At 38.1% G+C, this 14362-nt stretch overlaps 1 protein-coding gene across 2 annotated transcripts in view; it reads right to left on the bottom strand.

Annotated features, from left to right (window-relative positions):
- Positions 1 to 4434: 4434 nt before the first annotated feature.
- Positions 4435 to 14362, bottom strand: part of HESX1 (HESX homeobox 1) — a 27474-nt gene continuing 17546 nt past the window's right edge. Inside the window, exons 2-5 of one of the 2 annotated variants that reach the window (XM_011947254.1) lie at positions 6365 to 6631; positions 5361 to 5560; positions 4992 to 5093; positions 4435 to 4896 (exon numbers count right to left, since the gene is read on the bottom strand). In XM_011947254.1, the coding sequence (XP_011802644.1) occupies positions 4798 to 4896; positions 4992 to 5093; positions 5361 to 5560; positions 6365 to 6521 (558 nt within the window). In that variant the 5' untranslated portion in view covers positions 6522 to 6631 and the 3' untranslated portion in view covers positions 4435 to 4797. Of the gene's footprint in view, positions 4897 to 4991; positions 5094 to 5360; positions 5561 to 6364; positions 6856 to 14362 lie in introns of those variants that run through there. The other variant, XM_011947253.1, reaches the window with a different exon arrangement.

Here is a 14362-nt window from a genome sequence, read left to right as displayed (position 1 = left end):
AACTCCTGACCTCAAGTGATCTGCCCACCTCAGCCTCCCAAAGTGCTGGGATTACAGGCATGAACTACTGTGGCTGGCTAATTTTTTAATTTTTTGTAGGCCTTGGTCTCACTATGTTGCCCAGGCTGATCTTAAACTTCTGGCCTCAAGCGATCATCCTGCCTCAGCCTCCCAAAATGCTGGGATTACAGGTGTGAGCCACCATGCCTGGCCTCCACAAATTTCTGATGGCAATTTCAGGGAAAAAGGACTTAAATCTAGTGATTGCTGTTAAATCTTAATAAGGTTTAAAATAAAATAAAAATTGTAATGACGTTTAATATTTATACAGGTAAGGATGTACATATTATCTAGACAAAATACCATTTATATATAGAGAAAAGATTATTTCCAAAAAATTGTTGGGACTTAAGAGAATTTGATTACTTTAGGTATCAAACACTCAGACTTTTAATCCCATCCTCCTACTCGCACTCAACCCTGCCAAAAAAAAAAAAAAAAAAAGTGGAAGGAAGGAAGAAAAGAAAAATGTAGTACATTTTTCTAGGTATTAGCATCACAGCCAGTAACTCCATCTACCGGAACGCTGAAGAGGAAGAGGCAACTCTGGAGTCAGGCAGAACTTGGTCTGAATTCTGGCTGAGCTGCTTCAGCTGTGTGGCCGTGATCAAGACATTTAGTCTGTTTCCTTCAATCAGCTCATCTGTAAAACGGGATAATAATCATCATAATAAACGCCCGGCGTGGTGGCTCATGCCTGTAATCCCAGCACTTTGGGAGGCCGAGGCAGGCAGATCTCTTAAGGTCAGGAGTTTGAGACCAGCTTGGCCAACATGGAGAAACCCCGTCTCTACTGAAACTACAAAAATTAGCTGGGTATGGTAGCGCATGCCCGTAGTCCCAGGTACTCGGGAGGCTGAGGCAGGAGAATCGCTTGAACCCAGGGGGCAGAGGTTGCAGTGAGCCGCATCATACCAGGGCAACAGAGTGAGACTCCATCTCAAAAAAAAAAAAGAAAAAAAATCATAATAAAAATATCTGATGCTAGGTTTTCTTATTTGTAAAGTGGACTGCCTATATTCACTTTGCAGAGTGACTGTGAAAATTAAATGGGAATATTCATGTGAAGAACCATATTGCATAGCTCATGGTGGACACTTAGTCCATTTGGGCTTCTATAACAAAAATGCCACAGACTGGGCAGCTTATACACACAACAGAAATTTATTTCTCACAATTCTGGAGGCTGTGAAGTCCAAGATTAAAGCATGGGCAGAAGAAGTGAGTTTAATGGGGTGTGGACTGTTGAGAGCCACCAGGAGCTGCCTTGTGCCGTGGACCGATGTTCCAACGGGAGTCAGGACAGTCAAAATGACCATGAAAGGTAGCCAAAGACTAACTTTGGAGGGGGTTTTATTCCTATGGGGCTCAGTGAAATGGAGATAACAAGTCATCCTTTGTCAGACTGTGAGTTGAGTTCCATATTGAGAAAATGGAGCAGTTCCCAGATCTCTGCTGGGAGGAACAAGAGGGAGGAACAAGGCCCAGCTTGATGCTGTGTGCTGGGTTCGGTAATGCGAGATTTATGCCATTCGTGTGATGTGTGATAAGATGCAGGAGGTGAAAGCGGCTATTAACACTGATTAACTCAAAAGTTGACCACCAGCACACAGCCATTGTTTCCAGCAGCACTCTTTAGTGATGGGCTTTGTCTGGCTGGCTTCACAAAAGACAAATGCCATTACAGGAGACCAAATAACCTTATTTAGGCAGTTGTCAGATAATAGAGACGCTCCAGGCTCCAGGTATTAGCCTGACTGCATTAGTTTGATTTGTTACTACTGTTCACCTTGTCTTGAGCATTAATGGAGACAAAGGCCTAGAATTACCAGGAACAGAGATAAGCTGTGGATTAGAGCCTACGTGTTTTGAGGGAAAGATAATTCTATCTTGGGTTTTCCTTTCCGTTTTCATTTTGCTTGATTTTTCCTGAGTCCAATTTTCCCCCTGAATATCATTATATTCTCTCCAAATTTCTAGCAATTGTAATTCCAAAAATGTTACTGATTCATTATTTCTTTTAACAAGATCAGCCTTTATCTTTGGGTTTTTAAAAAAGATTTTAGGGGAAATACACTAGCAATCTTTTATATTATCCTGTTTCTTGAATATTCTTATACATAATGAACTTGCTTCACAAAAGTTATAATAGAACTTATATTGTTATTAGTGTCAAAAAATATAAAAAAGATAGGTATATTACATTTATAGTTATTTATTTAATATTATAAATTATTGTTTAATTTTCTGACTTATAAATGCTTCAGTTATAAATATATCATTTCTATTATAAGTGCAGTTATACATATGTAGCTTCAGTTATAGATATATAAATTCAGTTAAAAACACAATTTATTTCAATTATAAATAAAATTGAATTTTAGGGCCACATAAATCAGTTATGTAAAATTGTCATTGGAAAATACTGAGATAATAATGGTCTAGGGTTATTATGTTTCTTTCCTCACCAGACTTTTTAGAGTATGACCAGTTTTTATAATTAAAAAAAAAAACTTAAGTGCATTATTAGTTGTTGACTGATATCTGTGACGGTGTTTCATTTTTTTCTCGATTCTATCATTTTACACAGAATCTTTACATTCCTCAGGGATTTGGGAATTAGGTTTAATTATAGAAATTCTAGATAAACTATGATTATTCTTTGAAAAATCTCAATTTATGAAAAGCACTACTTCAAAAATACTTTAATATTAATATTAATAATGTGGAATAGTTTCTTATTGTGTACAAAACTTGAAATCTTATCCTAAACCAAGCAGACATTCAGGAGACAGAGCTATAATTCTGACATGGCAGGATGTCAGAGAGATGCAAAACAGAATGTCAAGTGTGATCACATTTTAAAAAATAACGACAAAAACAACAAATATGTGTGTGTGTGTATATATAAAGATGTTTTTATGATACACAAAATGATCTATAAAGGTATTTAATGATGGTTATCTCTGAAGGATGAGATTCAAGGGGGATTTTACTCTATTTCTATACTGCTTAAATTGTTTGCAGAATATAGAATGACAATAAATTTGGAATTAAAATAAAAGCTTACCCATCATGCGACGCATTCTCCTCCAACCCACTCCCCCAGAGCCTACTCCTGGTAACTTCCAGTCTTTCAATTTAACATAATTTCATAAAAACCTAATGGAGAATGAAGAAAACTCTTTGTGGATAAATTTTAACTAATACATTTCATAAATAGTGCTTCTAATTTTTATATGAATGGAAGCAGCTTTTTATATTGGAAAAAATGGTCCAGTCTTTCTTGGAAAATAGGTAATGCCTCTGTTCTTCCTATCTACCCTGCTGCCCTTCTTTTCCTCCTCCCTCTCCATCTCAGCAACAATGGAATAGAATAAGCACACTTATTGCTGACCAATTGTTGGGGCACATAGCTCTCTACCCCAAATGTGTTCTCAGTAAATAATTTTAAAAAGCTCTAAAATCTGAGTCATGCTGCTTTTCCTTAGAAATAATATGCAAACTCCCTCTAGTCTTTCATATATAAAAATATATAATGACTATAGATTCAATAATTCAATGAGAACCTTCTACCCTGATCACTGGGACATCAGAAAGGACAGAGGACAGAAAGAAAAGAGAAGCAAGGGAGAACTCAATTCAAATGGACAAAGCTGAAATTTGGCTTTCAGTGGACAAAGTCAGAGTCTTAAGCTGACATTTCAAAAAAAAAAAAAAAAAAAAACCCACCCACTTAAGTCTTCCATTAACTAGAAAACAAATGCCCAGATTTCCAGTGGAGAGGGCCCCCTTCTTGTTATATATCTTATCCTATTCCCATCTTTAATTGGCAGGGAAAATGGGAAAATGGGAAATGAAAACACATAGTTTTTGTTACTTAGAAAGCACCTTGATTACTTCCAGTGACTATGTCAGAGCACTTACAAAAGGTGGGTCAGTTATGCTACCTTCTCAGTCAACTTAATATTGTAGTTGATTAGAAATCATTAAACTGGAAATAGATACAAGCTAGATGATCACTATCACTAATGAATGAAAGTAAAGTACAAAATTAAACTAGAAAACTATTTAAAATTTTGCATTTATTTGCTGCTTACTTCTTTTGTGCAATTCAATACCACTGGTATAAATATGCTAGCTGATACTTGTATCTTTGTACTTTGGCATAATGACTTTACTTGGAAAAAAACCTTGAAACTAACATGCTGTAAGAATTTGTTTTGATAGATGGTAAGAAATTCTCACTGCTTTATGCTATAAATCAAGAGAAGTTGAAGATTCATGAATAAATCATAATCTATAATATAGTGAAGCATAATTATGTTTCAAAATGTGCATGGAGGAAACTAATGGAAACAACTCACGCTTTTGTTCTTCAGATTTCTTTACTTGAAATACTTTATAATTAGAATCCAGCTTGTGGAGTCACTTAGTCATGATTCTATTGATTTTAACAAACTAATTTATTAGATTAATTTGGCTCACTTAAAAAATAGCAAACTTTTCTGAAAATGTTTATTAAAATATATAGAAAAGGTCTTTACTATAACTAAAAGTGCCCAAATATAATATGTACCATGCTATAATAGTAATTACATACAATATATTTTCAGAAAAAATGACAATGTTCAGATTAAATGCAGGAAAGAAAACATCACATTTTAACATTTAATATTTCCACTGATTCTTCATGCTCTGCAATTAGAAGATAATTTCACTTGTTTAGTTTTCTATCTATTCCAGGAGATTTGTGTTGAAATTTTTTTTCACCATTAGAAACTGTGATTCTCTATGGGATCTTTTCAGTTTTGCACGCCGATTTTGAAACCAAATCTAAAGTTAAGGAAAAATAAAATAGGTCTCAGAAACATTATTTTATTATTCTTAACATTTCAACACCATGAATAACAACTAAATTTGAAAATTACCTGGATTCTGTCTTCCTCTAGATTCAATTTTCGAGCTAAGTTTTCTCTAATATCAATGCCAGGATAGCAGTTTACTCTAAAGACATTTTCTAACACTTCAATCTAAGAATAAGAAAAAAAAAATGTTGATCTTCAGTATGTCACCAAAAATGAGCTTTAATTTCTAGAGTAAAATGACTACATTTAAATCTTGGCAATTAATCTGGATGCCTTTTTAAAAATGATTACCTGGAAATTGTTAAAATATGATAGTCTATTGTTTCATTAATAAAGCTTCTAAACTGAGATACCAAAGTGAATGGGCTTTTGCTCAACTTGGTGTCAATTAAAGCCTTTGTATTATCATTATTGGGTGAAAAAACTTCCCACCTGGTTTTGAGTAAAAGCAGTTCTTGGTCTTCGGCCTCTATACCAACTCAACTCTCTTTTCAAAGACAGTCTTTCTGAGGCTGAAAAGTAATTTTCATATTTCGAAGCTCTTTCTTCTGGCATTGGGTGATCCACCATGCTGGGGAATGAAATCCCACCGGGAGGATTTCGGACATGTAGACATAAGTTACCATCTTTCCCTAAAAACAGAAAAATAAGCCCTATCTTAGATGGTCAATCTTATGTTCCACAAAGTGCTATAGAGGTAGTTTCAGGAACTCATCTTTCTTTTCCTAGTGGAATTCTGGGATTCACAAGAGAATTGCCCCCCATTAACCAAAAACCATTAAAAAATGAAGATCCTGTCTTGGTAATACTGCCTCTTTGGTCTCTGAATGTCATGTATTTTTCAGTGAAAAGAGATTTCAAATATCTGATGTGTCAAACAGGGAGAGATCTTCTGAAGTAAAGGCAGGTTCTTGGTATTTCTTGTGAGTGAACTTATCCACTTTGCTCAATCCAAAGCTGATATTCTTTTCATTTCTCCTAGGACTCAGCTGGAGGCATTAAAGTCCTAGACTCTGGCTGGGCGTGGTGCGTCATGCCTGTAATCCCAATACTTTGGGAGGCCGAGGCAGGCGGATCACCTGAGGTCAGGAGTTCGAGACTAGCCTGACCAACAGGGTGAAACCCCCACCCCCCTACTAAAAATACAAAAATTAGCAGGGCATGGTGGCGCATGCCTGTAATCCCAGCTACTCGGGAGGCTGAGGCAGGAGAATCGTTTGAACCCGGGAGGTGGAGGCTGCAGTGAGCCAAGATCATGCCATTGCACTCCAGCCTTGACAACAAGACTAACACTCCATCTCAGAAAAAAAAAAAAAATAATAATAATAAATAAAATAAAAGTCCTAAACTCTAGCTCTATGTAGTATGAAATAAAGGGCAAATTAAACACAGTAAATGAAGTAACAAAGAATTGAAACAATTAAGCTGTGGCATACCTGAGAAGCTGCAGGTGTCTGCCCAGGGCCTGTGGGGTTTCATTAATGGAACACAGTCTTTCTTCTGGTCCAGTCCTAAGATTTTCTCAATTGAAAAGGAGCAAGTTGAGGGTTTGCTTTCCCCGAGCTGAGAGCCTTCCTGAAGGCTGGGAGACATCCTCTGGTGGTCTGCACAGAGCAATAGCTCTGGCCTCTGCTGGCTCTGCCCCACTTGTATAGGGCTGGGATCTTCCTGCAGTTCACCTTATAGCTCCGCTGACAAGGGGGCTGGATTTAGAACGTCACTAATTAAAATCCTGTCTTAGAAAGTTTTAGCATGTCAATGAACACTTGCCCAACCAGCAGCTTAAGGAGTTAATTGTTTATTTGTTTGCAAGTAATTAGCAACTAATGGCTACACCAGGGGGGCCACCTACAGGGACAAAAAGTGTTATCTCTCCTAAGCAGAACACAGACTTAACTTTCTCGAAAGAAGTGACGCACAAATGTGGCACTCCTCTTTTATTTGAAATCATTAATGTATAAAATCATGCTTTTTATTCTGAAGTTTATACTTTCATGGGCTCCACTTACCTAAACATACAGGCAAGATACGAGAGCAGTCGAGTAATAAATAATCTAATTTAAGTGAATTTTCTTCCAAGGAAATTGGAAAAAATAATAATCTCTTAATGCTATTACAGTAATTCTGATGAAAATGCCTGTTTTTCATATGCATATGTAATAGGGAATGTTGTCAATGAAAACACAATAGTATTTGGAGTGCAGCATAGTGGAAAAGGTTGGCAATGTTATTAACACGGAGTGTAATTGTCTTCCAAGTGCCTGGATTAATTCATAGGAACAGTTGCACCAATTATTTTAAATAATTAATGGGCTAATTCCTTTCCTTCCTCTTTTATTTTAAATGAGAGAGACACAAGTTTATATGAAGGTTCATATGTAATCACCTCCAAGCAACTTAGAAGCATAACTACTTAAAGTGAATACTTTCTCTATCACAGTTATTTTAAAGAAAAGAACATAGTTTGCTTTCTAAAGAAAAATTTATCTCTGTTGATCTTTTGAGGGATGGGCAGAGGATGGAGTCTTTCAAGATGATAAGGCTTGTGAAAATAACCAAGAACAGAATGTTTTAATTTCATAATCCAAAGAAAACTTGAAATTAAAAGAAAAGTATAACTGCTGATTGGGAAGATTTTGAACTGGCTGTTCCCCCCGCAAAGGTATGCTTATAGTTCTTGTACTCTGCTCCTCCTGTTCTTCCAGTACCTTCCTGAAGATACATTTAAGGGCCTAACTTTATTCATTATTTAAACAACTGCTGGTCTTTCCTTCAGGGAAGGGAAAAATAGTCTCCACTCATAGAGGAAATAGCCTGTATAGGATGGAGTTCATCTTCATCAGCTTTTATCCTATTATGATTTCACAAATATTGAGCTAAATTCCTCCTGATGAAAGCTCTTGGGTAAATAACGGATCTCACATGCAAAACATCAACAGGCACATGGATTTATAAATATACGTGTAAAACATTCTGTGGATGAATAAACTGGTGAACATTTACACCTCATGGAGATTTTGTATATAGTGCTGAGATGTAGATTGTGCAAAGGTGGGGGGTATCTTAATCTGGGACGACTAGGAGGAAGTGAGAGAATACAGGACCTTCTCAGTTTTCTTTCTCTCCTTTGAGACATTCATTATTTCCTTCCCCAATTGGTTGAGCACCTACTCAGAATCAGAAAAAAACAAAATACTACCTTGCCTTCAGAGAGCTCACAGTGGTGCAGGGTGGGGGACAGGAAACAAATAATAATTATAGGTAAGTTATCTAGTATGTTAGCCAGGGTAAGAATGGGAAAAGGAAACAAGTGAGCCAGGTAAGATGAATTAGTGTAGGTGGAGGGATAGATGTCAGTGTAGGCGTCACTGAGCCCCTGAGCCCTGCAGTTGAGTGCCTCAGAGGCACAAGGCAGAAGGATGCCCCAGCACATGCCAGAGCAACTCCAGTTTTCAACTTCTTCTTTATTAACAAAGATGTTCCAATATTTTTATTCAGCTTAAATTGATTTTCTTTGGATTTACATAATATCATTTTATATATGGATGAGTAGATGAAAATAAAAGGCAGGAAAAATTATCTAAAAATGTGAGGGAAGCATTTTCTCATACACTCACTCAACAGATTTTTGTTTGTTGGTTGGTTGGTTGGTTGAAGACGGAATCTCACTATTGCCCAGGCTGGAGTGCAGTGGCACCATCTCAGCTCACTGCAACCTCCACCTCCTAGGTTCAAGCATTTCTCCTGCCTTAGCCTCCCGAGTAGTTGGGATTACACATGTGCACTACCACGCGTGGCTAATTTTTCTATTTTTAGTAGAGACGGGGGTTTCACCATGTTGGCCAGGCTGGTCTCAAACTCCTGACCTCAAGTGATCCACCTGTCTTGGCCTCCTAAAGTGGTGGGATTACAGACTTTTACAGGGCACTTAATGTGTGCCAGACATTATTATAGGTGCTAGAGATCAGTGATGAACAAAATATGCTAATTTCATGGCATGATAAATACATTGAAAGGAGTGAACAAGGTGATGCAGATGCAACATAATGGCAGAGGGTGACTTAAAGTACAGTGGTCGGTGGTCGATGGTGGAGGGCCTGAGGAAGTGACATTTTCACTGAAGATGAGCTAGCATGCCAAGAGCCTGAGAAAAAGCACTGCGCTGAGAGAGAATGGCAAGTACAAAGGTCTTGCAGTTGAAAATCACTTGGAATGTTTGAGGAGGAAGAAGGCAGTAGCTGGAGTGAAGTTAGTGATACCAGGTGCATTTGGAGTGCCAGGCCAGGTTGGATAGTGGATGGCCTTTATAAAGGACATGGTAAGGAGGGTGCAAAGAGAAGCCAGGGTAGGGTTTTAAGCTGGGACCAAAATGATAGAATTTATGTTTTTAAACCTTACTCTGGCTGCTCTGTGGAAAGGGATTAGAGAGAAATGGGTGCAACCAGGGAGATCAGTTGGGAGTTACTTATTCAACACATATTTACTAAGCATATACTACCTGCTAGGCATTGTTCTAGGTGTGAGGGATACAGTGGTGAAAACAAAGACAATTGTTTAGCGGCAAAAGATGATCATTTGAAAAAAGTGTGAGGAGAGAGGGTAGATTTGGAGAGAAGTGCAATTCTTTAGAAGGTTATGGGAGATTGAATAATCGAATACTTGGTCCCAATTCTTCAATCCCCATAATATCTTATACAACCATCTCCTTGCTGTGGTTTCATGGTGAATACAGTATACTTCCCACCTCCTGATTTTGGGCTTGTTTGTGTCACTGGCCAATGGGAAGTGATGTGAGCAGAAGCTCAGTGTGCCCATTTGGTTTTTCTTTTGTTTTTGGCATTTTTAAGACAGAGTCTCACTCTGTCACCCAGGCTGGAGTGCAGTGGCGCAATCTCTGCTCACTGCAACTCTGCCTCCCAGGTTCAAGTGATTCTCCTGCCTCAGCCTCCCGAGTAGCTGGGACTACAGGCGCATGCCATCACACCTGGCTAATTTTTGTATTTTAGTGAACAGTGATCAGCAACCAAATGGTAAACATGGGGTCACCTCCAAGGGCAAATAACTTTAGCATCAAAAACCAAGATATTAATCCTCAGACTAGCAGTAGGTGAGAGAGCTGAAGACTCCTCTTGGTTCCTAGAAAAGGCAAACTAAACCCTCTCTGGAGGAAAGCATCCCTAATTTAGGTCCACAAGATTCCCACAGATTAAGAGCAAGCAAACATAAGCTCATACTCAAAGATCATCAAGCACGTGAGACTAGCCACCTCATGAGGGAAAGCCAGCAGAAATGAGATTTATAGCTTGTTCCAGAGACTGCTAGTTGTCCACCAATATCCATTCTATCCTTCCTCAGTAGCAATATAATTTTTTTTTTTGAGTTTCAGTCTGTCGCCCAGGCTGGAGTGCAGTGACATGATCTTGGCTCACTGCAACCTGCACCTCCTGGGTTCAAGCAATTCTCTTGCCTTAACCTCCTGAGTAACTGGGATTACAGGTGCGTGCCACCATGCCTGGCTAATTTTTTGTATTTTTAGTAGAGATGTGGTTTCACCATGTTGGCCAGGCTGGTCTTGAACTCCTGACCTCAAGTGATCCAACCCACCTCAGCCTCCCAAAGTGCTAGGATTACAGGCATGAGCCACTACACCAGGCCACAATATAGTTTTTAGGTAAAGGTTGATAATGACATTTCCCAGACTGCCTTACATATAGGTGTGGTCATGTGACTTCTTACCTCTGAGATGTGAGCGGAAGCAACATGTCTAACTTTCAGGCCCAGCTATTAAAAGTTAGGGGTGACCCCTCTGTGTTCCCATTTTCTCTTTTCTACTGTCTGGACTGTGGACAAGACGGTGGGAGCTGATGAAATGTTGAGAATAGCAGTGTAATGAGAGAGAGGACTTGAAGCCCTGTGGATTGTGGAGTGGACTTTCCATATCAGTACTGGACTACCTGCTTGGACAAAGAATAAATGTCTGTCTTGTTATTTGGGGTCTGTAAGTTATAGCAGTCAAGTCTATACTGTAACTAATATAGATCTAGAAGAAATTCAGATATGGGAGTTAACAACAACAGAATATGAAATATCTAACAAGTGAAAGTTTAAAGAACTAAAAGTTAGAATCATCAATAGGGACAAGCAAAAAGAAATGATCAGAAATGACTGGGAAGATTTTAAAAAGAATGAAATGGAATTCATAAAATTAAAAATGTATATAATTATTAAAATATACTCTGGATAAGTTAAAGAGCATTTTGGGTCATCATGACAGCACCCTTCCCCACACCCTGGCCCATACTCACTGTTATAAACATTTTAAATTATTGCCAGTATGACACATAAAATAATTTGTTTCACATTTCTTCAAGTAAGGTTGGGCATTAATTTCTTTACAGGTTTATTGGTCAATGTGTATTTCTTCTTTTGTGAAATAATAGTGTATTCCCTCAGCTCATTTTTCTATTAAGGTGATTTTTTTGTTTGTTTCTTCACTTTCTTCAGAAAGTGGGGGTGATGGTAGGGACTAAATGGGAAGAAAAATGAGGAAAGTTTTTGGGGTGAGGGTAAGGTTCTATATTTTGACAGGATTTGGATTACACAGCTGTATGCATTTGTCAATACTCATTGATTGGTACTCTAAAATTTGTTCACTGTAAAATTTTATCTATAAAAGCATAAACAAGTACTTAACTAGTCAATGTAATGTATGCTAAAGAGTTTAAGGGGGAAGTATATTGATGACTACAACTTTATTGATTGATTGATTGAGATGGAGTCTCTCTCTGTTTCCCAGGCTAGAGTGCAGTGGTGCGATCTCAGCTCACTGCAGCCCAGACTTGTTTTACACATTTTAAAGTAAGTTGTAGGCCAGGCACGGTGGCTCACGCCTGTAATCTCAGCACTTCGGGAGGCCGAGGCGGGCAGATCACTGGAGGTCAGGAGTTCGAGACCAGCCTGGCCAACACAGTGAAGCCCAGTCTCTACTAAAACTACAAAAACCAGCTGGGCGTGGTAGCACACGCCTGTAATCCTAGCTACTTGGGAGGCTGAGGCATGAGAATAGCTTAAACTGGGGAGGCGAGGTTGCAGTGAGCTGAGATCATGCCACTGCACTCCAGCCTGGGTGACAGAGTGAGACTGTATCTAAAAAAAAAAAAAAAAAAATGCATAAAACATAAAATGGATGGATGGATGGATAAATATGTGATGCTTTCATGATCACTCTTATTCAACATTATTGTGTAATTCTGGATGATTAGAACTTCTAAACCAATTGAGTTTTCTGGGATGATGAAAATGTTCTTCATCTGAGCTATCCAATATGGTAGCCACTAGCTACATGTGGCTAATGGGCACTTGAAATGTTGCTAGTGCAACTGAGGAACTGAATTTCAAATGTAATTAAGTTTAATTTAATTTAAACTTGGACAGACACACATGGCTAGTGGCTCCAAACCGAAGAGCACAGACAGAGAACATTTCCACAACTGCAAGAAGTCTTACCGGATACTGCTGGTCTAGAAGTATAGAACAGTATTGAAAATAGTGATGATAGGCTGGGCACGGTGGCTCATGCCTGTAATCCCAGCACTGTGGGACGCGGAGGCAGGGTGGATCACCTGATGTCAGAAGTTCGAGACCAGCCTGGCCATCATGGTGAAACCCTGTCTCTACTAAAAATACAAAAAATTAGCTGGGTATGGTGGGGCTTGTACTCCCATCTGCTCAGGAGGCTGAGGCAGCAGAATTGCTTGAACCTGGGAGGTGGAGGTTGCAGTGAGCTGAGATCGCACTATTGCACTCCAGCCTGGACAACAAGAGTGAAGCTCCATCTCAAAAAAAAAAAAAGAAAAAGAAAAAGAAAAGAAAAAAAGAAAAGGAAGGGAAAGAGAAGAAAATAGTGATGACAAAAACAAAAAACAAACACCTTTGCTTTGTTCTGACATGAGAAAAGTATTTCACCATTAAAATAGTATCTTCTGCTGGTTTCTAATAAATGCTGTTTATTTAGCACAATGTTATAATGAATACAAATGCAAAATATCTACCGAGCTTTATTGCTTCTCCAGCATTTTAGCATATTTGTGTTTAATCTTCTCACAAATCTTTTATCATTTGGTAGCTGAGGAAACAGAAATTGAGAGTACCGTTGTAATACCAGAAGTCACTAACTAGGAAGTGGCAGAGCCTTGACTTGCATTTTCTGCTCTAAATCCTGTTTTATTGACTTCACCAATTAATGGCAACTGTAACATCTTCACCAATGATCTCATAGTATAAATATCAAAGTGTACTAATCAATTAAGAAAAAAACTGTGAAAACTTTGCACATGATACTCAGTATCTTTCAACACTTACTTTGATATGAGAAAGAAAAGTCTAACATATTGACATTAGAGAGAAGAGGTTTTAGGAATAAAATTGGACAGTCTATATTTCAAATATCTATACATACAAGATGAAGTAAAAACTGAGAGGTTTATGTTTTTTCTTGTTTTAGGAACATTAAAGTCCATTCATGTTTTGATAAATATTTATTTTTAAATTGTATATTTCAGTTAATATCCAAATCATTAACATCAGGAAAAATGTACTAGGTCTGAGGTGTTTTGGCAGAGATTTCTGTAAACCAGCCATACAAGTATTATGCTGTGAGCATAATAAGAAATGGAATAAGCAAAGCTCCAGTGAACCTTGCCCCTTCCTTACTTTTGCAGAGGAATTGCTCTGATTTCACACTTTCAGTATTTTTAATGTTAAAATGTGTTTTCTAAAATATAAGTTTATTTTTTACTGCAACGCCTTCAGTGTTTCCTAGAACAATGCCCAAGTAGACATTCAATAAAATTTGTTGAATAAGTGAATTACATGGATGGATGGACAGATGGGACGAGCAAGATGTGACATGAAACCTGACATGCAACGTCAATACTGTACTAGTATTGTTTATTATTTAAGTTTACTTGAACAGGGTTTAACTATTGTTGTCATTGTTTTTTAATGTGTAAAGTAATCCCAGTTTTCTGTGAACTACATGTGTATCACTCCAGGGCAATCTATAAAAGAGAAGACATTATGGCATTCTGTAACTAAAATTTAATAAAAATTGAGATAGGGCATTCATTTAAAAATCTGAGTTGAGGACAAGTGCTGTGGCTCATTCCTATAATCCAAGCACTTTGGGAAGCCGAGGTGGGAGAATTGCTTAAACCCAGGAGTTCAAGACCTGCCTGGGCAACACAGTGGGACCTTGTCTCTTCAAAAATTGAAAAACCATTAGCCAGGCGTGGTAGCATGCGCCTGTGATCCCAGATACTCAGGAGGCTGAGGTGGATCGCTTGAGCATAGGAGGTTAAGGCTGCAATGAGCTGTGATCGTGCCACTGCACTCCAGTTTGGGTGACAGAGAGAGACCTTGTCAAAAAAAAAAAA

Source organism: Colobus angolensis, unplaced genomic scaffold, assembly GCF_000951035.1.
Source record: "Colobus angolensis palliatus isolate OR3802 unplaced genomic scaffold, Cang.pa_1.0 Scaffold26, whole genome shotgun sequence".
Lineage (NCBI taxonomy): Eukaryota > Metazoa > Chordata > Mammalia > Primates > Cercopithecidae > Colobus > Colobus angolensis.
This window is presented reverse-complemented; position numbering and strand designations above follow the sequence as displayed.